Source organism: Hemitrygon akajei, chromosome 8 (assembly GCF_048418815.1).
Source record: "Hemitrygon akajei chromosome 8, sHemAka1.3, whole genome shotgun sequence".
Classification (NCBI taxonomy): domain Eukaryota; kingdom Metazoa; phylum Chordata; class Chondrichthyes; order Myliobatiformes; family Dasyatidae; genus Hemitrygon; species Hemitrygon akajei.
Genome location: NC_133131.1, coordinates 72,776,833 through 72,800,334, shown reverse-complemented (window position 1 = coordinate 72,800,334; position 23,502 = coordinate 72,776,833). Strand labels below are relative to the sequence as shown.

Genomic DNA, 23,502 nt, shown 5'->3' with positions numbered 1-23,502 from the left:
ATCCAATCTTCTATCCATTCTAGTTTATTTCCTGTAATACCATGGGCTCTTACCTTGTTAAGCAGCCTCAGGTGTGGCACCCTGTTAAAGGTCTTCTGAAAATCCAAGCAAGTAGTATCCTTTTTCTATCTTGCCTGGTATTTCTTCAAAGAATTCCAATAGATTTGTCAGGCAAGATTTCTCCCTAAGGAAACCATGCCGATTTTGGCCCATTTTGTCATGTGCCTCTAAGTACCCCAACCCTCATCCTTAGTAATAGACTTCAACATCTTCCCAACTACTGAAGTCAGGCTATTTGATTTACAATTTCCTTTCTTCTGCCTCCCTTCCTTTTTTAGAGTGGAACAATATTTGTAATTCTCTAGAACCTCTGGAACCATTCCAAGATCCAACAATTCTTGAAAGATCATTACTAATACCTCCACAATCTCTTCAGCCACCTCTTTCAGAAACCTAGGGAGTTGTCTATCTGGTCCAGCAGAGGTATCTCCAATACTTTCAGATATTTCTGCTTCCCAAGCATCTTCTCCTTAGTAACAGCAACTGTACTCATTTCAGTTCCCTGACACACTTGTAGTTTGGCATACGGCTAGCATCTTCCACAGTGCAGACAAATGTAAAATATTTATTAAATTCTTCCACCATTTCTGTCTCACGTTACTACCTCTCCAGTATCATTTTTCAGTAGTCCGATATCCACTCTCACCTCTCTTTTACTCTTTATATATTTGAAAAAAAAACTTTTGGCATCCTCTATTATATTATTGCCTAGCTTCACTCCATTGTTCATCTTTACATTAGGAATAATTTAAGTACAGGTGTCCCCCTCCCCCCCATTACAAAGGTAGAGCGTTCCTATGAAACCTTTCTTAAGCCGAAATGCATAAAGTGAAGAACTATTAATTTATATAGGAAAAATTTGCGTAAAAGCGAAAATCCACTTTGTAATGCAGAAACAGGTTACTAATGTAGGTCTTTTGTAAAAGCGAAGTGGCGTAAAGCGGGGGACGCCTGTAACACTAATAATGTACAGAAGGACTTCTGCTGTGCTCCGAGGGTATTTGATTCCCCATCTACCAATCATTATTAACACAGGAGATTATGCAGGTGCTGGAAATCCAGAATAACACACTTGCAAAATGCCAGAGGAGCTCAGCAGGTCAGGCAGTAACTATAGAAGGGAATAAACAATGACACTTCAGGCTGAGCCCCTTCAGTAGGCAGCCTCAATATCACAAAAAAAAAAGATTGCAGTAATTTACAAAGGCTTGCATAGTCCTTTTTAAAACTGGGCATGCTCCAATTAATTAACTTCAAAAAGAAAAAATCAAACAGGAATACTGCAGATGTCTGAAAGCTGAAATATAGAAAATGGCAAGAAATACTCAGCAGACTGGGAAGTGAGAAACAAAGTTAACCCAACAGGTGAAACCAGACTTAGCGTTTTCTGATATTCAAAGTTCAAAGTAAATTTATTATCAAAGTACGTATATGTCACATATACTACCCTGAGAATCATTTCCTTGCAGGTCTTCACAGTAGAACAAAGAAATACAACAGAAGCAATGAAAATTGCACACAAAGACTGACATGCAACTACCGTACATTGGACAAACTGTGCCAATAAATAAATAAATGCTGAGAACATGTGTTGTAGAATACTTGAAAGTGAGTCCTTAACTTTGGAATCAGTTCAGTATTGAGGTTAATGAATCATAAACACAAGAATTTCTGCAGATGCAGGAAATCCAGAGCAACATGCACAAAATCCAGCAGGTCAGTCAGCATCTATGGAGAGGAACAAAGGTCTTCATGAAGGGTCTTAGCCTGAAACGTTGACTGTTTATTCCTTTCCTCAGAGGCTGCCCAACCTACTAAGTTCCTCCAGCAATTTGAATGTACTGCCCAGAATTTCGCACAAGACCGTGAGATAAAGGAGCAGAATTAGGACATTTGGCCTAATGAGTCTGCTCCACCATTTCATCATGGCTGATCCATTTTTCCTCTCAGCCCCAATCTCCTGCCTTCTCCCCATACCCTTTCATGCCCTGACCAAGCAAGAATTTATCAAATTCTGTTTTAAATATACATAAAGACGTGGCCACCACAGCCGCTTGTGGCAATGAATTCCACAGATTCATCACACTCCGGCTAAAGAAATTCCTCCTCATCTCTATTCTAAAAGGATGCCCCTCTATTCTGAGGCTGTGTCATCTGGACTCAGACTCCCCCACCATAGGAAACATCCCTTCCACATCCACTCTAGCAAAGCCTTTCAACATTCAATAGGTTTCAATTAGGTCACCCTTCATTCTTCTGAATTCTAGTGAATACTGGCCCAGAGCCATCAAACGCTCTTCATATGACAAGTCATTTAATCCTGGAATCATTTTCATGAACCTCCTTTAAATGTTATCCAGTGTCAGCACATCCTTTTTAAGATAAAGGGTCAGAACTGCCTCCAATGCTTCACGTGAGTCTTCACCAGTGCTTTATAAAGTTTCAACATTACATCCTTGCTTTTATATTCTAGTCCTCTTGAAATGAATGCTAACATCGCATTTACCTTCCTCACCACAGATTCAACTTGCCATTGAACTTTTAGGGAATCCTACACAAGGACTCCCAAGTCCCTTTGCATCTCAAATTTCTGAATTTTCTCTCAATTTGGAAAATAGTCTACCCTATCATTTCTTCTACCAAAGTGCAAGTCCTTCTGTAGCCTCTCTACTTCATCAAAACTACCTGCCCCTCACCTATCTTCGTATCTCCTGCAAACTTTGCAGTACACAACATCAACTGATTCACTTTTATCTATCCTACTTGTTCTTACTTCAAATAATTCCAATAGATTTGTCAGGCAGGATTTTCCCAAGGAAACCATACTGATTTTGGCCCATTTTATAATGTACCTCAAAGTACCACAAAACCACATCCTTAACAATTGACTCCAACATCTTCCCAACCACTGAGGTCAGACTAACTGGCCTATAGTTTCCTTTCTTCTGACATTTGCAATTTTCCAGTCTTCCAGAACCATTCCAGAATCTAGTGATTCTTGAACGATCATTACTAATACCTCCACAATTTCTTCAGCCACCTCTTTCAGAACCCTGGAGTGTACATCATCTGGTCCAGGTGACTTATCTACCTTAAGACCTTCCAGTTTCCCCAAGAACCTTTCTGTAGTCATGGGAATTTCACACACCTCTGACCCCTGACACTCTGGAACTTTGTACCATACTGCTTGTATGTTCCACAGTGAAGACTGTTGCAAAATACTTGATCAGTTCAACCACCATGTCCCATGTTACTACCTCTGCAGCATCCTTTTCCAGTGGTCCGATATCCATTCTCTTCTTTTACTTGATGGATCTGAAGAGACCTTTGGTGTCCTCTTTAATATTATTGACTAGCTTACTTTCATATTCCATCTTTTTCTTCTTAATGACTTTTAGTTGCTTTCTGTTGATTTTTAAAAGCTTCCCACTAATTTTTGCTCTGTTATATGCCCTCTCTTTGGCTTTTATGTTGACTTTGACTTCTCGTTAGCCATGGTTGTGTCATCTTGCCTTTAGAATGTATATACTTCCTCTTTTGGATGTATATATCCTGTGTTTTCCAAACTCCTTCCAGAAATTCCAGCCATCGCTGCTCTGCTGTCATCCCTGTCAGTGTTCCTTTCCAATCATTCTGGCCAACTCCTCTCTCATGCCTCTGTAATTCCCTTTATTTCACTGTAATACCGATACATCTGACTTTAGCTTCTTCGTTCCAAATTTCTGGGTGAATTTGATCATATTATGATCACTTGCCCCAAAGGGTTCTATTACCTTAAGGTCTCTAATCAATTCTGGTTCATTGCACAATACCCAATCCAGAATAGCTGATCCCCTATGGGGCTCAACGACAAACTGCTCTGGAAGTCCCCCTCTTAGGATCCAGCATCAATCTGATTTTTCCTATCTACCTGCATGTTGAAATCCACCATGACTATTGTGACATTTCCTTTTTGACATGCGTTTTCCAACTTCTGTTGTAATTTGTAGACCACATCTTTACTACTGTTTTTTTTTTTGGGGGGGGGGTGTCTGTATATACTGTAATTCCCATCATGGTCATTTTAACCTTGCAGTTTCCTTAGCTCTACCCACAATGACTCAACACATTCCGAGCTCATATCACCTCTTTCTAATTATTTGGTTTCATTTTTTTTAAACCAACAGAGCCACTCCACATTCTCTGCCTACCTGCCTGTCCTTTCAACATATCTCCTTGGACTTTAAGCTCCCAGCTATAATCTTCTTTCAGCTATGATTCCGTGATGCCCACAGCATCACACATCCCATCTGTGACAGTGTTGCAAGTTCATCTACCTTTTTCCATGTACTGCGCACATTCAAATATAACACCTTCAAGTTCAAGTTCATCCTTTCCAATTTTGTCTGCTTTTACATTGCAACTCACCCCACTAACTACAACTCCGCCCTATCATCAGCTTCTCCTTGCTGGGAGTCTCACTACACATTGTCTCTGCTTGCAAACCAACTATCTCATCCTCAGCACTTTCACTCTGGTTCCCATCCCCTGGCCAAATTAGCTTAAACTGTCCCAAACAACTCTAGCAAAGCTGCCTGCAAGGATATTGAACCCCCTTGGGTTCAGGTGTAACTCCTCCATTTTGTGCAGTCCGTACCTTGCCCAGAAGAGATCCCAATGATCCACAGATCTGAACTTGATTTCCCTGCACCTGTTCCTCAGCCAAATCGTCCTATTCTCACACTTACTGGCATGTGGCATGGGCAGCAATCTAGACTTTACTACCCTGGAGGACCACATTTTGCTTTTAAAATTATTTATTCCTCTTTTTGATATACACAAGTAATTTATAGTTTTTATTATGCATCGGCACACTACAGCTGCCAAATCTCATGACATATGCTAGTGATATTAGACCTGATTCTGTGTCTGTCGGTGGCAAATTTGGGTGCCCAGGTATTGACTGCAATTATAAAGACAAAGGCTGCAGATGCTGAAATCCGGAGCAAGACAAGGTGTGGTGGGAACTCATCAGGTCCTGCATCCGTGAGGCAGGTGGGCGTTTGACGTTTCGGGTGATAAGATAGAGCGGCGTTGGATTGATAAATGCATGCCAAAGGTTACAAGAAGAATTCTCGGCGGGAAATGACTGTTTAGCATTTCCATAGAGGCTCCTGCCCTGCTGAGTTCCTCCAATGAGTGTGAGAGACAGCCTGGATTTCCAGCATCTGTAGAGTCTCCTGTGTGTAGGAAAGAATTGCAACTCCTCAGGGTAAAGTCCCTCATCAAAAGATGAAGGGTTGAAGGAAAAGTTATCATTGCTTAGGCCTGATACTCCCACGAGACTCTTCCTCCACCTTCTGCCTTCACGAAGTGCCTGGCCAGGCCGTACATTGCGTGTTTTATTTTGGAACATAGTTCTCTTATTTATAAATTATATCTAGGTTGGAGATTACATGAGATACTGAGAATGGCAATTAGAATGACGTATTTAAGTGTATATTTCTTGGTGAGTATTCCGTGTTGCCACTTGGTACGAGACCCAGACACCGCCTTTAAATTTCAGAATGTCCGCTGGTCTATAAAAGTGACGGAGCCATTGCCCCATATGGCTATCTTTGGGTGACAAGTGGGTGTTTAACCTTCCCAAGGCCCACAAAAAAGGGTCTCAACGTCAGGCACAGCTCAGTTTAACACTAATGTCCATCCAGCTTATGAACCAACCCGGGCCCCGTCTCATCCGCTCTCCAAACGCTGTAGAAGTCAGGGCCGTGGGATAAGCAGCACTTGTTAACTCAGCCTAAATCGGAAGTAAGCTTCCTCAGACAAACCAAAAACAAAAATCTCCATCTCCCGCTTAAAGTTGAAGGTGATGTATGCTGATTTCCTAAGTTGTTGACACTTTGGGTAATTGGTTTAATGATGTGCCTACCTTTAGTTGAAGTAGGCTTGTGATCAACATTCGAGGTGGAGAGGACTATGAACAGTAACGAGAGAGATCAGCTCTCCAAACAACCTACCGCAGTCCTGATATGATCATCTTGCAAAAGCCGTTGCAGGTCCAGTTTCAGCATTTAAGAAACTCTTGGATGGAGAGCATGGAGGTCTATGATCCGGCTGCGGGTCGATGCGACTAGGCAGATTAACAGTTCGGCACGGAGTAGATAGGCCAAACAGCCCGTTTCTGTGGCTGTAGTGCTCTGACTATCAGCGTCAGGGGTAGAAATAAGCCCAACACACTGACTGTAGACCTTTAGACACATGCACCAAATAGTTTCTGCTTCGCCTTAAGGTCTTACAGGAGCAGAATCAGGCCATTCAGCCCTTCCCTGACTGTACTTTCCCCACAGCCTCATCCGCTCGCTCCCACTCTGCGCCCGCCGGCTCCCAGGCACCTGTACGGAGTAAATCGATGGCCAGAGGACCAGGTGAATCCCACCACCCGTCACCTGCCATTAGCACAACGTATCAACCCATTTTCCCTCGAGTTACTCAAAATTTAAATCTCCCCTCTCTGCTGCATGCAACACCACGCAGTCCGCTCATCCCCAAGGCCCCTCTGTCAGACCGCATAAACAGTCTTAAGGAGTTATTTTTCAAACACATTATAAATCACCAGATGCACTTCTCGTTCATTTTTCTACAGCAATACTTCAAAGAAATTGTTAATTGTTATATTTACAAAGTTCAAAGCAAATTTAATATCATAGTACATATATGTTACAATATGCAATCGAGATTAATTTCCTTTACAGCAGTACAAACACAATAGATTCAATGACCAACCGCACTAAACACAGACAAACAAGTTAGACAGAACTACAACTAGCCCCAGGTGTTGTTTCAAGTTAGCAGAAAATTCTGATGCCCCGCCCGATGGTTCTTTAATCCAATCTCACTGAGGATGTAATTGGAGTGAAGGATCGATCACAGCGACCAGCAAAAGGTATTGCGTCCAGTGAGTGGATACCTGGATGCCAATCATGCACCGTTACCAAATGTAGTGTGATTTGATCAATGGAAACTTCTCTCTGCCTCAGTAAAACAGTTATCATCTCAGACCTCCTCCCCCACCCCTCCCAAGGGGCAGAAGTTACAGAGGGCCGAAATCGCGCAGCATCGCGTTCAGAGGCACCTTCCACCCCGCTGTTACACCGCAGCTGGAAAGTCCCCTGCTACGTAAAATGGATTCTTGACCTCACAATCAACCGCGGGACGGCCTTTCACCTTACATCCTCCGTGCTTACACCTTCTTCTGCACTGCTGTCTTCTACCCTCGTACCACGGACAGAATGACATGTATTGAATGTATGCAAGACAAGCTTTTTTTATTGTACCTCGGAACACGCGACCAATTTCAAAAGTCAAAGTAAATTTATTGTCAAAGTACATATATGTCAGCATATCCAACCCATGACATTCATTTTCTTGCGGGGTATTCACGAGAAATACAAGAAACAACAGGATCAATGGAAAGTCCGCACCCAGCAAGATGGTCACACGATGCGCAAAAGTCAAACTGCAAATACAGTATAACAAATAAACAAGCAATAAATATCGAGAACATGAGATGAAAAGTACTTGAAAGTGAGTGCGTAGCTTATGGGAATAGTTTAGAGATGGGGTGAGTGAAGTTATCCCTCTTCGTTTCAAGAGGGGTAATAGCTCGTGTTGTGGGTCTCATTTTCTATCTGCAGTTTCCGACAGCACAAGTTAGTACGGGGAACTTTGATGGTTACGTTGTGTCAGCATATCTGTGGAAGGCTTATACCTCCGACTTCACTCGCTGAGAGGGAAGACCGTGCCAACCAGGTCACCAATCGGCCCTCCTATCTACGCTTGCTCGGTATTATGCAATTGGACGAGCCTGCTGAGCGGAACGCAGGGTACATAGAAGGAGCCAATGATTGCATGGCAACGTGATGAAGTCACCGTGTTACTATCGAATAACCCGCTACAGCGCCATCGCCGGCCAAAGACTCGGACTGGCAGGGTTTCAGGACAAGACCGTCAGAAATCCGTATCACATTCACGCTTGAGTTGCAGCTCCGTGCCACGTTCAGCAGGCAGCACGGGTCACGGAATCGAACTGATCCTCGCTCGGCCCACACCGAGCTGCTCCGTTCGCCGACCTCCTCGCAGCCCGTGGCGGGGAGGAGTGGAGAACAGGCGACAGGAGGGCGACTCGGGAAAGTACAGGCACTGCGCCATCGGTGCCGTTACAGGATTGTGCCTCGCCGTCAAATGACGCTGTTGACAACTGGTTCGGAGGGTCACGCATTGGCACTGACCGCTGCACAGACCCCTCAACTGTATTGCTCACAATACAAGACCCTCACGTCACGTTGCCTAGTAATCCTTACACATCTTTAACTTGATTAGGCGCAAAAGCTCACAGCGCCGATTTAAAGAGCTCTACGAGCATACTTCACTCCCAGTAACCTTTCCTAATCACTCCAGGGATAATTGTATCAGAAAAGATAAGACATTTTTACACGAGAGCCCTTCATTGTCGCCCCCAAACCCCAACAATTTTAAATTTTCATCAAATTCAAAAGAAACCACAAATTTTAACTCCTCATTTATGTGACTCGCAACTTTTTAAATAGGCTGGGAAAGATACACGATTATCTACGCCCAGCACACTCCTGATTCACGATTTCGACATCACTCTAGGAAGGATTTGGCTTCCAGTGTACACCTTTGGAACAAAGGTTTTCCGGTAGTATATCAGAGTCGACGATTTGCCATTTGGAAATACGTTATTTTAGACTAAGGTTGCTTTTCAAGTCGCAATTGAAACTATCAGAGGAAGAAAAAGAGCCTCGAAACAGACCAGTTTGGCAGTTTTTAAATAGACTGGAATTATTCTAACGTACTTACCACTGACTATTGCCCGAAGTGTCTGTACTCTGTAATAAAATGGGTTGGACGTTGTTCATGTTGAAAGGTGCCTCTCCCGAGCCCTCCGATAGATAATCTTGTTTCTCCGGAGGGGCAGAGGCGTTTGTGATTCTTTCTGTGTCCCCCTACACAACCCAGCCGAATGAAGCCGGAGTTTTTGACTCGTTGCCCAATTCTTCCCGTCGCCAGAAATCGGCCCGCAAGCGCCACCCGGCGGCGGCGGCCGGATTTACGCCTCGCTCCCACAATCCTCGGTAGCCGGCACAAAATGGTGGCAGGTTGAGACAGCTCCCTCCCTTTGACAACACCAAGAGCTCAACTCCCTAACAGACTTGCGGCTCTTCGCCCTAGAGAGGAGAAAGACAGCGGGTTAACAGGCCGGCGAGCCAACAAAATGGACGCCCTTAAACTCTTAGCCGCCTTGTGCTCTTTAAAAGAAAGCAAACTTAATTGATTTAACCTCTAAAAGCAGCAGGAGGTGACGTTTAAGTCAATAAAGGTCTGGTAGGTGGAATAAAGCGCCCCTCTGACGGAAGTCGCGCCGCCTTGTAGTTTCCCAGTGTCCACCCCAACGGCCAGCGGCTTCACGCAACAGCCACACGGGCAGCACGCACCGACGCTCGCGCCATCCGCCGGCTGCGATTGGCCCGTGGCTGAACCCTCACCCGCCGGCCACCACCAATCGGCAGTGGCCCCATTCCCTCGCGCCACCGCTCGGCGAGAGCGTCAACTGCCGCGGTCTCCTTTTTTTCCCCTCTAGCTGTCATCGCCTGTCAATCAAACACAAGCGCCCACCCTGCTTAACGGCCACCCGCCACGGTAACCGAACGTTTATCGAAGCTTTTAATTTTAAATAGGTTGCAAGCATCGCTGATTTCAATGCACTTCGTATTTTAGTTACATATCCAAGTTTTACTTATTGATTTTCCGTACGTTTTACTTTAAAACTGTTTTAAAGAATGCGTAACGGCTTTCAGTGACGTAACAAAAGTTAGATTTAACATAAGGACCGCCCATGAAAGTAGTCGTAATCAGTTTCCTAACCCGTAGATAAACAAAATCTGATTTTAATTTATTTGAAAACACACTTTGTCATATTTGGGATGGAAGAAATACTGCGTTCGTCTGTAATAATCTGTAAGATATTAGGCTCAGTTATTTGTTTTCAGTACACAGTGTACTGTATTTCAAAATCGTATTTCACAGCCACGGTGTGACATTTTCTGATGGCCTATAGATCTGCTAACGTTAACCGGAAGATTAACCGGATTGACGGAAAATGAGCAATTGCGAACATTTACCAAACACGCTAATTGCCATTACCGATTTCTGTACTTTTCTAGGTTCTAGTTATTTAAAAAGCTTCATGGCGCCTTAATTCTCGGAGCTCTCCTCATGTGTGGGTGTTGCGGTCGTCTTTATCACGTCTATAGCTGAAAAGCCCACATCCTGTACTATATATGAAATGCAAGGTTTTTACACTGAGAGCTCGGCTTACTTTAGCTCCGTAGGTTTATATATTTCCGGGTGTTTAGCTGAACTCCCACCATCTGTCGGCACGACACAAATGGCCTTGCTGTATCTATGGACTTCATTTGAAAGGTCAGAAGACTAAATGTCTATCCAATTCCCTCACGGGGGCCGGTATGATTTTCTACAAAATGTACAGGCCGCCCCGGGAGCACTGGCGACCCCAGCAGATGTGCTGGTGAAGTGTTGCCTGGCCTGGAAGAACTGTTTGGGGCCTGGAGCAGAGGTGAATGTGTACGTGAAGCATTTCGCTCGCTTGCTGGGATAAATGCCAGGAGGGCAATTAGTGGGGATTAAAGGACAAGGGAATCACGGAGGGCGAGATCCCTGTGGAAAGCCGGTAGGGGGTTGGGGGGGGGGTGTAAAGATGTGTTTGATGGTAGGAGCCCATTGAAGATGGCTGCTTTACACCGATACATTAATTTAGTATGCATCTGTACCTTACCCACTGCGTTGTGCTTTTTTTCAAAATTTTCGAAGTACATAACGCGAAATTTTCGAGGCTCAACTTCCTGTGGGCATTCACAGAAATACAAAGAACCACAATAGCAGTAAGGCTGATCAACACCACCAACTACTAAATCCACCAACACTTTTTATTACTTCCCCTCAGTCACCTTATCTACTGCCTGGCGTCTCTTTATTATCAATCTATGTATATAAATTATCTTATGTATTTATATTTATTGCGTTTTATCTTTGTGTTTTTGTGTAATTTTATTGTGTTTTTAATGCTGCATCGGATCCGGAGTAACATTTGTTTTGTTCTCCTTTACACTTGAGTGCTGGAAGTGACATTAAACAATCCTGAATTTGAATTTCTTTGAGTGTGTGTGTGTGTTATGACCTTTTCATAAGTAGCTGAGACTGCTTTCTGATCAAAATGGGCCTAGGAGCCATTTTGGTTTGTTCCTGTGCACCCTCAAGCGACCAACACAATGGTTATGAATGAGGTGGGTCGAGTAATTAATAACAAATAAATCAGTCCAGATGAAAGTTCTCACCCCGAAGCATCGACCATCCACTTCCTTCCACATATACTGCCTGAACTGCTGAGTTCTTCCAGCATTTTGGGGTGTTTTGCTTGCTCTAGATTCCAGCATCTCTTGTGTCAACCAATACAACCAGCGGCCACGTTATTAAGTGCACCTGTACACTTACTCATTAATGCAAATATCTAATCAGCCAATCATGCGGAGGCATCTAAATACATCCAATAATACAGACATGGTCAAAAGGTTCACTTGTTGTACAGACCAAATATCAGAATAGGGAAAGAAATGTGATCTGAGTGACTTTAGCAGTGGAATGATTGTTGGTGCCAGATGGGGTGGTTTGAGTATCTCAGAAACTGCTGGTCTCACTGGCCACTTTATTAGGTACAGAAGTTACAGAATGATGTAGTCACTGAGAACAAATCATGTTTCTTCACTGCACAACGTCATACGCCCTGCGGGTCTCTGCGGTGAGCTATAGAGCGGTGGACGTCTTGCTTTCTCGAGCACCCGATATTTTTTTTTCAAGGCTGTCTGGTCCGACGAGGTTATTTAGGTATCCCCACTGCATTGAATGCTCCCGAGGCTTCCAGCCCTGTTTCGAGAGCATTAGGCTTGTTTTCGAATTTCTGCAGCCCTGTTTGGAGAACACCCGGTCTGTCTTGTTTCCAGTTCCCCGGACTCCCTGCACCGTTAAGTGCCGGCCCTTGAGAGGATGATACTGTCGTGGGGCCTGCAGGCCTTTGTGACGTGCTGTAAAGCATTGTGCTTCTTGATTTCTCGAGCACCCGTATGTACTAATTGTACGAGAGGCGTTAAGCCTTCGCCCTTTTTGTTTAATCTTGTCAAATTAATTGTGAGTGGCATTTTTATTTCGGCATAGGTGATTATTTAAAGCAGACTTGCAATTAGCGCTGAATGCAGGGCCCTCACGTTGAGAATGATCTGTCTCGTAGAGTCGGTTGTGCCACCCATGTTGTGTTGAAACTCCCATGTATCACCTTTTGTTTCCGTCTTTACATGGTAGTCTGTCGTTCCTCCGCACCTGGGTTCAGTCATCGCCAGTACAACCCCGTCAGTCTATATTTTTTTCTGCTCGAGGCAGAAAGATTGTCACCAACCAAATCTGTTGTATACAGCCGCTTGGAATATAATTCCAGTCAGGTCCATGGCAAAAAGGCGGATCATACATTTAAGGTAACACACAAAAACTGGAGGAGTTCAGCAGATCAGTGCCGTCCCGGGAGCAGAGTAAACAGTCAAAGCTATGGGCCGAGGCTCTTCAACGGGACCGGAAAAGACGGGGGCGCAAACCAGAATACAAAAGTGGGGGGGGGGGGCGGGGAAGAGAGGCAGTACACTTTGGAAGATGATAGATGAAGCCATGTAAGGGGGAAAGTGGATGGGGCGGGGTTAAAGGCATCTCTTCAATAAACACGCACGTTGTGTGTAGAAAGCGGAAACCCAGTTTTAGAATGAGAACTGAAGATTCCTTCCTTTTGAAGCTGCTACATTATGTTGTGAGCTAAAAATAACATCGATTGAAGCTCATTATTGCAAGGCTTCGTGGTAAACGAAAATTGCAGGTGCTAGAAATCGGAAATAAACAGAAAATGTTCGAGTGTTTTCCAGTTCTTTCAGTTTTTATTCGGTTTCATTGTGGAAGTGAGCAAGATTCGGGGCGAGCTGTTGGCAAGAAATAAAGGATTGAGATAACCCAAAGATGAGAAAATCTGCAGATGCTGGGAATCCAAACAACACACACAAAATGCTGAAGAAACTCAGCTCCCCCTCCCCTCCCCCACCGTCTTGCTCTAATATCTTTTCCGTTCGTGATGAAGGGTCTCGGCCGGAAACGTCGACTGTTTAGTCGTTTCCAGAGATGCCGCCTGACCTGCTGTGAGATAACTTGAATGTTTTGTTACTGTCTCCGGCTTCTCATCCTGAAGGCTTCTCCGAGGATCGTCGCCTTGTCGGGGTGCAGAGGCTTGCGAGTTCTGCGGATCCCAAGAGCGATGCCGTCTGGAGTTTAGCTCTTGGGAGGGTCGCCGATGGCGGTAAGATCAAGAGGGAGGTTCCGGACAAAGAGCGATCCAACCGAGGCCTCAGCGGCGTAGCTGGCGGACGGTGACACCACATCACAAAGGCAGTGAAGGCGAATGAAGGCTGCAACAGTGAAGGGTCCCCAGACTTCTTACATTCCATGCCACTGGACCCTGACCCCGATCTGTCAGGAACTGTGTGGTAGCTGCCCGTGCTTCACCTCACGTTGAACAAACTCACGCACAGGCGCTCTGCATTAAGGGAGTCACAGTCGACGAGAGTGACCGCGGCACCACACGCTTACGGCCGCTCTAACTAACTAAAACAAAGATGTAAGCATTGAGAACACAGAGTCGAAGAGTCACCTCAGCACGGAAACTGGTACTTCGGCTCATCTAATCCGGGTGTACCATTAATCTGCCTAGCCCATCGATTAACACCCGGACCATAGAAGTAGTCTTATGATCGTATCCCGGGGAGCTCATCAGAGTCATAGAGTCCTGCATCAAAGGAACACGCTCTTCGGCCTAGCTAGTCCGCGCTGAACTCTATTCCTGCCTGGTCCCATGGACCCGCACTCTCCCCGTGGCCCTCCACGTCCCTCTCAGCCATGCACTTATCCAAACCTCTCTTAAGTGTTGCAATCGAACCCGCCTCCACCACTCCCTCTGGAAGCTTCTGAGTGAAGAAGTTCTCCTTAAACGTTTCGCCTTTCAATCTTCATCCACGGCATCTGGTTCTAGTGTCACCCAATTGGCAATAGGAAAAGTCCGCTTGTATTTTCCCTCTCTGCACCCCCCATTGTTGTGTATCCCTCTAACAAGTCTCGGCGGAATCACCAACATTCTAGGGAATAAGGTCATCTTAAAGTGATCGTCATTTTACAAGATAAATATAGAAGGGCGAACGACCAGACTGATTCGTGCCATGGCGTGTTCACAGCAACTAAGCGAACTTCTCTCCTACACTCGCATTATTTCGTGGTGGGATGTAAAGTTTGCGGGTAAACCCTGGCCCATTTCTGTAGCATCCACTGAGCACTGGCTCAAACTGGTCGACCACCTGGCGACTACTGACTCAGACGAGGCACCTGGTTGAACTGATTTTCATTGATACAAACAGCTGGATAGGCATGACGAACGCAGATTGCCGCTGGGTGGAGTGGTTCACGACGATAAGACCAGGCGGCGTTCGCTGGAGAACCGAACGTTTCAGGACAGTGGAGTGAGTCGTTGACTCCAAACCTGAAGACCACAAGATATAGGAGCAGAATTATGCCATTCGGCCCGTCGAGTCTCCTCCATCATTCGATAATTGTTGATTTAATTTCTCTGTCAACCCAATTCTGCTGCCTTTTCCCCGTAAACTTTGGCAGCCTTACAAATCAAAAACCTATGAAACTCCGCTTTATATATTCGAGCAACGCACACAAAATGCTGGCGGAGCTCAGCATGCCAGGCAGCATCTATGGAGAACAGACATAGGAGCAGAATTAGGCCCATGGAGTCAGCTCCGCTATTCAAACCTGGCTGATGCTTTTTTTAATCTTCTCCTCAACCCCAGTGCCCGGCATCCTCCCCAATACCCCTGATGCCATGTCCAATCAAGAACCTATCAATCTCTGCTTTAAATAACCCAACGACCTGGCCTCCACAGATGCATGTGGCAACAAATTCCACAAATTCACCACCCTTTAGCTAAAGAAAGTTCTCCGCCTCTCTGTTTTGAAAGGATGTCTCTCTATCCCGAGTCTCTGCCGTCTTGTTCTAAACTGTCCCACAGTTGTTGTAAACATCCTTTCTATATCCACTCCGTCTAGGCTTTTCAATGAGAGCCCCCTTTATCCTTCTGAATTCCAGCGAATACAGACCCAGAGCCATCAAATGTTCCTCGTATGATAACCCTTTCATTCCTGGAATCATCCCTGTGAACCTCCTCCGGACCGTCTCCAATCTTAGCATATCTTTTCTAGGATGTTGGGACACGGCTGCAGGGAGATCAGACCTGGGAAATGAATGTATAAGGGTATATGTGCTATCGTAGGGACAGAAATGTGGGCAGAGGGGGTGGGGTGGCCCTGTTGGTGAGGAATGAGATTCAGTCCTTTGCAAGGGGGGACATAGGATCAGGAGAAGTAGAGTCTGTGTGGATAGAACTGAGAAACAGTAAGGGCAAAAAGACCCTAATGGGTGTTGTCTACAGGCCCCCAAACAGTAGCATAGATACTGGGTGCAAGTTGAATAGGGAGTTAACATTGGCATGTGGCAAAGGTAATGTCGCAGTAGTTATGGGGGATTTCAACATGCAGGTGAACTGGGAGAATCAGGTTGGTGCTGGACCCCAGGATAGGGAGTTTGTAGAGTGCCTACGGGATGCTTTCTTGGAACAGCTTGTACGAGAGCCGACCAGGGACAAGGCTATTCTGGATTTAGTGTTGTGTAATGAACAGGATTTGATAAGCAATCTTGAAGTAAAGGAGCCATTAGGAGGTAGTGACCATAATATGATAAGTTTTTATCTGCAATTTGAGAAGGATAAGGGTAGATCGGAGGTGTCAGTGTTGCAGTTGAACAAAGGAGACTATGGAGCCATGAGGGAGGAGCTGGCCAAAGTTAAATGGGCGGATATCCTAGCAGAAAAGACAGTGGAACAGCAATGGCAGGTATTCTTGGAAATAATGCACAAGGTGAACAATCAGTTCATCCCCCGGAGAAGGAAGGATTCAAAGGGGGGAAAGGGGCCACAGTGGTTGACAAAGGAAGTCAGAGATTGCATAGCATTAAAAAAAAAGAAGTATGACAGAGCTAAGGTGAGTGGGAAGACAGATGATTGGGAAATTTTTAAGGAACAACAGAACTCAACTAAAAAGGCAATACGGGGAGAAAAAATGAGGTACGAATGCAAGCTAGCCAGGAATATAAAGGAGGATAGCAAAAGCTTTTTTGGGTATGTGAAGAGAAAGAAGATAGTTAAGAACAATGTTGGGCCCCTGAAGAATGAATTGGATGAAATTGTTATGGGAAACAGAGAAATGGCAGAAGAATTTAATAAGTACTTTAGATCTGTCTTCACTAGGGAAGACACAAGCAATCTCCCAGATGTATGGATGGGCCAAGGACATAGGGTAACAGAGGAAATGAAACAGATTGACATTCGGAAGGAAACGGTGATGAGTAGACTGATGGGACTGAAGGCTAATAAATCCCCAGGTCCAGATGGTCTGCATCATAGGGTACTAAAGGAGGTGGCTCTGGAAATTGCGGATGCATTGGTAATCATTTTCCAATGTTCCTTAGATTCAGGATCAGTTCCTGAGGATTGGAGAATGGCTAATGTTATCCCACTTTTTAAGAAAGGAGGGAGGGAGAAAACAGAGAACTATCGTCCTGTCAGCCTAACATCAGTATGGGGAAGATGCTAGAGTCCATTATTAAAGATGAAATAGTGGCATATCTAGATAGCAGTGATAGGATTGGGCCGAGCCAGCATGGATTTACCAAGGGCAAATAATGCTTGACTAATCTATTGGAGTTTTTCGAAGATGTAACCAAGAAGTTAGACAAGGGAGATCCAGTGGATGTAGCGTACCTCGATTTTCAGAAGGCATTTGATAAGGTCCCACATAGGAGATTGGTGGGTAAAATCAGAGATCATGGCATTGGGGGTAAGATATTGACATGGATAGAAAACTGGTTGGCAGATAGAAAGCAAAGGATAGCGGTGAATGGGTGTTTCTTGGAATGGCAGGTGGTGACTAGTGGGGTGCCACAGGGCTCAGTATTGGGACCACAGCGGTTTACGATTTACATCAACGATTTAGATGAAGGCATTGAGAATAGCATCAGCAAGTTTGCTGATGATACTAAGCTGGGTGGCAGTGTGACATGTGATGAGGATGTTAGGAGAATTCAGGGTGACTTGGATAGGCTGGGTGAGTGGGCAGATACTTGGCAGATGACGTTTAATATGAATAAGTGTGAGGTTATCCATTTTGGGAGTAAGAACAGGAAGGCAGATTATTATCTGAGCGGTGTAGAGTTAGGTAAGGGAGAAATACAAAGAGATCTAGGAGTCCTTGTTCATCAGTCACTGAAGGTGAATGAGCAAGTGCAGCAGGCAGTGAAGAAGGCTAATGGAATGTTGGCCTTTATTACAAAGGGAATTGAGTACAAGAGCAAGGAAATCCTTTTTCATTTGTATAGGGCCCTGGTGAGACCACACCTGGAGTATTGTGTACAGTTTTGGTCTCCAGGGTTAAGGAAGGACATCCTGGCTGTAGAGGAAGTGCAGCGTAGATTCACCAGGTTAATTCCTGGGATGTCCAGACTGTCTTACGCAGAGAGGTTAGAGAGACTGGGCTTGTACACGCTGGAATTGAGGAGATTGAAAGGGGATCTGATTGCAACATATAAGATTATTAAGGTATTGGACAAGATAGAGGCAGGAAATATGTTCCAGATGCTGGGAGAGTCCAGTACCAGAGGGCATGGTTTGAGAATAAGGGGTAGGTCATTTAGGACAGAGTTAAGGAAAAACTTCTTCTCCCAGAGAGTTGTGGGGATGTGGAATGCACTGCCTCGGAAGGTAGTGGAGGCCAATTCTCTGGATGCTTTCAAGAAGGAGCTAGATAGGAATCTTATGGATAGGGGAATCAAGGGATATGGGGACAAGGCAGGAACCGGGTATTGATAGTAGATGATCAGCCATGATCTCAGAATGGCGGTGCAGGCTCGAAGGGCCGAATGGTCTACTTCTGTACCTATTGTCTATTGTCTATTGTCTATCACCTTAACAATTGACTCTAACATCTTCCCAAATACTCAGGTCTATAATTTCCTTTCTGCTGCCTTCCTTCTTTCTTAAAGAGTGGCGTGTCATTTGCAATTTTCCAGTCCTCTGACACCATGTCAGAGTCCAATGATTTTCGAAAGATCATTTCTAATGCCACCACAATTTCTAACGTTGCCTCTTTCAGAACCATAGGATGCAGTTGCTTTGGTCCGGATGACTTATGTAACTTTAGGTCTTTCAGCTTTTTGAGCACCTTCTCTCTTGTAACAGTAACTGCACCCACTGCTCTTCCTTCACATACATACAACTTCAGGCATACCACTAATGTACTCCACGGTGAAGACTGACGCAAAATATTCGTTAAGTTCATCATCCATCTCCCTTTCCCCCGTTATTATTTCTCCTGCCTCGTTTTCTAGCGGTCCTGTATCCACTCTTGTCTCTCTTTTATTTTTAAAATACTTGAAAAAAACTTTTACTATCCACTTTGATATTGTTACTAGTTTGCTTTCATATTTCATCCTTTCCCTTCTAGTTATTTTTAGTTACTCTCTGTAGGTTTTTAAAAACTTCCCAATTCTCTATCTTCCCACTAGTTTTTGTTTTGTTGTAAACCCTTTCTTTTGTTTTTACAATAGCTTTGACTTCCTTTGTCAGCCACAGTTGTACTATTTTACCATTTGAGTACTTATTCATTTTGGGAAAATACATGTCCTGCATCTTTCTCATTTTTCCCAGAAACGCACACCATTACTTCTCTACTGACATCCCTACCAGAAGCTCCCTCCATATTACTATGGACAACTCCTCTCTCATAATTTCCCTTACTCCACTGAAATACTGCTGCATCAGATTTTACTTTCTCCCTATCAAATTTCAAATTGAACGCATTCATATTGTGATCACTGGTTCCTAACGGTTCCTTTACCTTCAGCTCCCTAATCACCTCCGGTTCATTACATAACACCGAATCCAGTATAGCAAACCCCCTCGTAGGCTGAATGACAAACTGCTCTAAAAAGCCATCTCGTAGGCATTCAACAAACTCACTCACTTGAGATCCATTACCAACCTAATTTTCCCAATCGACCTGCATGTTAAAACCTCCCATGACTACCATAACATTACCCTTTTGACTCGCCTTTTCTATTTTCTGTTGTAGCCTGTGGTCCACCTCCCAGCCACTGTTGGGAAGCCTGTATATAACTGCCATCGGGGCCCTTTTACCTTTGCAGTTTCTTAACTCAACCCACAACATCTTCCGATCGATCTTTCTACTGATTTGATTCCATTCTTTACCAGTAGAGCCACACTACCCCCTCTACCTACCTTCCTATCCCTCTGATACAATGTGTAACCTTGGACATTCAGTTCTCAACTAGAACCATCCTTCAGTCACGATTCAGTGACGGGCACAACATCATACCTGGCAATATGTAGTAATGCAACAAGATCATCCACCCTATTTCTTATACTCCGCACATTCAGATGTAACACCTTGAGTACCGTATTTCATATTCTTTCTAATTCTGTACCCCTAATGAGTTGATACTCAGCCTTTTGGCTGCAACTGAGTTTCATCTGCTGCCTGCCCTTCCTGAGAATCTGACTGCATACTATCTTTACTTTTTTACCAATCGTTCTACCCTGAGTCTCCTCCGGTTCCCACCCCCCGCCAAATTAGTTTAAATCTTCCCCACAACTAACAAACCTGCCTGCGAGAATATTGGTCCCCCTCGGGTTCAGATGCGACCAATCACTTTTGAACATGTCACATCTCCCGCAGAAGAGATCCTAATGATCCAAAACCTTGAAGCTCTGTCTCCAGTACCAGCTTCTCAGACACGCATTTATCTGCCAAATCATCCTGTTTCTACTCTCACTGGCGCGTGGTACGTGTCTAGTTCTCTAACACCCGGCACGAAGAGCACACAACAGCCATTTAAATGGTATAGTAAGAGAGGAGAGAATATCAAAAAGGAAACCTTAACAGACGCTTTACACAGAGCAGACGCCTCTTCCTAGCCGAAGCCTCTTTTGGGCCAAATCCTGTCGCTTCTACTCTCGCCACTGACCAACTGCCGTCAATGGCCGTCCCGACAATGGCCGCACCGCTTATCCCTTCTGTATCTTTATTTAGTTCGTAGAGCTCTGTTGATGCCGCTGACAGGCCACGTGCAATGGACAAACGTCCTCGAACTTCCCTTTTTAAATAACCGCCGCCGACATGCGAGAAATGGGATGGTAGTCGAGGACAAGAGGAACCCTATCCTTGGGAGGATGGCGAGATGATGGCGTGAGAGCAGGAGTGCGTGAAATGGAAGAGATGTGATAGAGGGCAGCATGGGTGGTAGAGGAAGGGAAACCCCTTTCTTTGAAAAAGGAGGACAACTCTCGTTCCAGCATGAAAAGCTTCATCCTGAGAGCAGATGCGGCAGAGACGGGAAGAATTGAGAGAAGGGGCGGCGTTTTTACAAGTAACGGAGTGGGAAGAGGCGTAGTCCAGGTAGCTGTGAGAGTCTGTGGGTTTATAATAGACAGCAGTAGATAAGCCGTCTCCAGAGATAGAGACAGAGAGACCGAGAAGGAGACTGAGGTACCGGAAATGGAGCAGGTAAACTTGAGGACGGTGGCAGTTGGAGGCAAAGTGGATGAGGTCGACGAGTTGTGCACGGGTGCAGGAAGCAGCGCCAAAGCAGTCATCGATGTAGAGTAGGAAAATGGGGGACGGTTACCAGTGTAGGCTTGGAACATAGACTGTCCCACGTAGCCGACAGAAGGACAGCCATAGCTGGGACCCATGCGAGTGCACTTAGCTGCACCTTTTGTTTGAAGGAAATGGGACGGGCCAAAGGAGAAATTATTTAGAGTGAGGACAAGTTCCGCTGGGTGGAGGAGAGTGGTGGTGGATGGAAACTGGTTAGGTCTGGTGTCCAGAAAATAATGGAGAGCTTTGAGGCCTTGCTGGTGGGGGATGAAGGTGTACAGAGGATGTAAGTCCACAGTAAAAATAAGATGGTGGGGGCCGGGGAACTTGAAATCATTGAAAAGATCTAGAGCGTGTGAAGTGTCACGGATGTAGGTAGGAAGGGACTGAACTTGGGGGGATAAAACAGAGTCGAAGTGTGCTAACATGATTTCAGAGGGGCAAGAACAAGCTGAAACAATGGACAAGCGGGTTTGTGAATCTTAGGTAGGAAGTAGAAACGGGAAGTGTGGGTGCAAGAAGGGGAGAGGGGGTCCCCGCGGCAGAGCGTGAAGATCGGCCTGGAGGTTAAGGCTGGAGTCAGAGTTGGAGGTTGCGCAATTGGCACTTTGGAGGTGTCCGTTGGAACCCTCATTGATGGCGATAGAGTCCGGGTTTTGAATCTGCTCTGGTTCGTTAGAGCTGTTGAGGTCGGTAGCAGAGATCGCGGTCTGGAGACCTCCGGGCCTGCAGGTTCCGTGGTCTCTAATCGGGCGATCTTTTTTGCAGGACACGAGAATGTCAAAGAACCGGTGATAGAAAACGTGGATCAGGCGGAGGATGAAGTAGCGGAATGGTCCATTACAGGAGGCCAGAAAAATAATAACGGGACAAGGAGATGGCGGTGAAATAAAAAGTGTTTTGCATTAGTCTTCACTGTGGAAGACACTAACAGTGCGTCAGACGTTGAAGGGTGTGTGGGAAGAGAAGTGAGTGCAGTTACCATTACAAGGGAGAAGGTGCTCAAAAAACTGAAAGACCTAAAAGTACATGTCACCCGGACCAGATGAACTGACACCCTAGAGTTCTGAAAGAGTCAGAGATTGTGCCGGCATTAGTAATGATCTTTCAAAAATCATTGGACTCTGGCATAATGCCAGATGACTGGAAAATTGCAAATATTATTCCACTCTTTAAGAAAGGAGGAAGGCAACAGAAAGGAAATTATAGACCAGTTAGCTTGACTTCAGTGGTTGGGAAGATGTAGGAGTCAATTGTTAATGCAATTGTTAATTGAATGGTTTCCTGAAAGGAAGATCCTGCCTGACAAGCCTACTGCAATTTTTTGAGGAAATTACAGCCAGGGTAGACAAAGGAGATCCTGTAGACCTTGTGTACTTGGATTTTCAGAAGGCCTTTGACAAGGTGCCGCACATGAGGCTGTTTAGCAAGATAAGAGCCCATGGAATTACAGGGAAGTTACTAGCCTGGGTGGAGCATTGGCTGATCGGCAGAAAACAGAGTGGGAATAAAGGGATCCTATTCTGGCTGGCTGTCAGTTACCAGTGGAGTTCCACAGTGGTCGGTGTTGGGACCACTGCTTTTTACAATATATATCAATGATTTGGACTATGGGATTAATAGATTTATGGCCAAATTTGCCGATGATACAAAGATAGGTGGAGGAGCGTGTAGTGTTGAGAAAATAGAGAGCTTGCAGAGAGACTTAGATAGTTTAAGGGAAGGGCAAAGAAGTGACAAATGAAATACAATGTTGGAAAGTGTATGGTCATGCACTCTGGTGAAAGAAATAAACGGGCAGGCTATTATTTAGATGGGGAGAGAATTCAAAATGCAGAGATGGAAAGTCACTTGGGAGTTCTTGTGCAAGATACCCTGAAGGTTAACCTCCAGGTTGATTCGGTGTTGAAGAAGGCGAATGCAATGTTGGCATTCATTTCTAGAGGTAGAGGCTCTATAAGGCACTCATGAGACCACACTTGGGGTATTGTGTGCAGTTTTGGGCTCCTTATTTTAGAAAAGATATACTGACATTGGAGAGTGTTCAGAGAAGATTCACGAGAATGATCCCAGGAATGAAAGGGTTACCTTATGAGGAACGTCGTATTCCCTGGCGTTCAGGAGAACGAGGGGGAATCTCATTGAAACATTCCGAATGTTAAAAGACCTGAACAGATTAGATATGGCAAAGTTATTTCCCATGGTAGGGGAGTCCAGGACAAGAGGGCACGACTTCAGGATTGAAGGACGTCCATTTAGAACAGAGATGCAGAGAAATTACTTTAGTCAGAGTGGGGTAGATCTGTGGAATTTGTTGCCCCGAGCGGCTGTGGAGACCAAGTCATTGGGTGTATTTCAGGCAGAGACAGATAGGTTCTTGATTAGCAAGGGCATCAAAGGGTATGGGGTGAAAGCAGGGGAGTGGGGATGACTGGAAAAATTGGACCAGTCCACGATAGAATGGCGGAATAGACTCGATGGGCCGAATGGTCA

The 23,502-nt window shown here is 45.0% G+C and overlaps 1 protein-coding gene across 1 annotated transcript in view; it reads right to left on the bottom strand.

Annotated features, from left to right (window-relative positions):
* Window positions 1–9,564, bottom strand: part of LOC140731985 (uncharacterized) — a 49,032-nt gene extending 39,468 nt beyond the window's left edge. Inside the window, exons 1-2 of the mRNA XM_073054038.1 lie at window positions 9,404–9,564; window positions 8,923–9,290 (exon numbers count right to left, since the gene is read on the bottom strand). Coding sequence (XP_072910139.1) covers window positions 8,923–8,981 — 59 coding nt within the window. The 5' untranslated portion in view covers window positions 8,982–9,290; window positions 9,404–9,564. The remainder of the gene's footprint in view (window positions 1–8,922; window positions 9,291–9,403) is intronic.
* Window positions 9,565–23,502: the final 13,938 nt, after the last annotated feature.